General features: G+C 26.0%; 1 protein-coding gene across 1 annotated transcript in view; it reads left to right on the top strand.

Moving 5' to 3' along the window:
* LOC106678292 (autism susceptibility gene 2 protein) overlaps nucleotides 1-1514 on the top strand; it is a gene marked incomplete in the record, with an annotated part of 202544 nt that overhangs the window by 83995 nt on the left and 117035 nt on the right. Inside the window, 1 exon segment of the mRNA XM_067045884.1 lies at nucleotides 15-38. Within this exon segment, the coding sequence (XP_066901985.1) occupies nucleotides 15-38 (24 nt within the window).

Genomic DNA, 1514 nt, shown 5'->3' with positions numbered 1-1514 from the left:
TTATTTTGTTTCAGTGTGATAGTGAAGACGATGATAAGGTGAGTGAAACAATAATTTCTCCAGTAGTTTTTATTATTTATTTATTTAGTACAATAAGGAAGGCCGTTTATATGCTCAAATGCTTATGAACTAGTTTTTTTTTTAAATCATATTCATTATGGATATACTAGATTTATTTATATTTCATTAGCATAAAATGTGAAAAGTTGAAAAGAATAAAAAGAATAAACATAACAAGAGAGCAATTAAATTGTAGTATAAAAATAAAAAAATCCTACATTCGGATTTGCATGTATGAATATATAAATAATAGAGATAATAAAATTGATAGTAGCAATATATAAGGAATACTAACATTTAAAAATAAGCACTAATAATAATTAACGTTATTCTTAAAAAATTATTATTTTTTTCTTTGTGATAGGAAATATCTAACGTTAGTTTTTGAAATTAGTTCTGTTTATTTGGTATTTTTTTTTTAATGGATTGACAAATATTGCTGTATCTTAAAATGCAATAGTTATTTATCTCTAGCTATATATGATCAGTCATTCAATATCTTTGAATTGAATCCTCTTCACTTCGAGTGTTAGTGGGGAAGATTGCTTAAATAATTTTAATAGAGTTGGACACTTAATATACGATTGTACACTGCCTTTAATATTTCAAACTGTTTGTTTTGTATTTGTTAATTGATAACAAAATATTGGGAATTTAAACTCCTTGAAAACCGAAACAGAAATACCTAATGAAACTGTTCTTCCCTAATATTTGTATATTTGTAAATGAGTTTTTACTTAAGAGTTTATTATTTCATTTTTTATTTATTTGTTTATTTATTTTTTTGTGATGTACCATGTTACTGAGACCATAATGACCGAGCTTATAGGTACAAGAACCCAGTTATCTTGTGACGGTCCCAAGAAATGAATGTATCTTTGAATTGACACTCACTTCAATTTGGACGTAATACGAAATATTCGTATTATGTAATTGAAAATAAAACAAAAATTATCGTTAATTTGTTTTAACGTCACGACTTCTCCCTCTAAGCTCTTACCTCAAGTAAATTTTTAAAACAACTTTTAATTATCTGTTTCCTATATATATTTATCGTAATCGGTATATTTCCTAGTAATCGTTCAAGGAAAAAATAGTGGTTCTAAATTTTAAGATACTTATTACAGTTTTATTCTATATCTATATGTATTTCACATGTTTGTAATGTTTCGGCCTATCCTATTCACCATTTTCAAACATTTTCATCTTCACCCCATTCGACATAATAAAATATATTCGTAAACATACAACTCTTGAAATTATTTATGATTGCTTATTTTAAAATTCTGCTTATTTAATTTTGCTTTAGTTTTTTTGTTTTGGAGCTTTTGTAGATAATTATTCCAAAGCACTTAATATTTGGCATCCATCTTAATTAACGATAGAGACGTAGACGTAAGAAATATCTGATCGGCTGCCATTTTGAAAGGAAATGACGGATTATAATGGCATGT

The sequence above is a fragment of the Halyomorpha halys genome, unplaced genomic scaffold (genome assembly GCF_000696795.3).
Source record: "Halyomorpha halys isolate HHAL.00 unplaced genomic scaffold, Hhal_1.1 Scaffold10.1, whole genome shotgun sequence".
In the NCBI taxonomy this organism is placed as follows: Eukaryota; Metazoa; Arthropoda; class Insecta; order Hemiptera; family Pentatomidae; genus Halyomorpha; species Halyomorpha halys.
The sequence above is the reverse complement of the archived record's forward strand: the minus strand, read 5'-3'. Positions and strand labels throughout refer to the sequence as shown.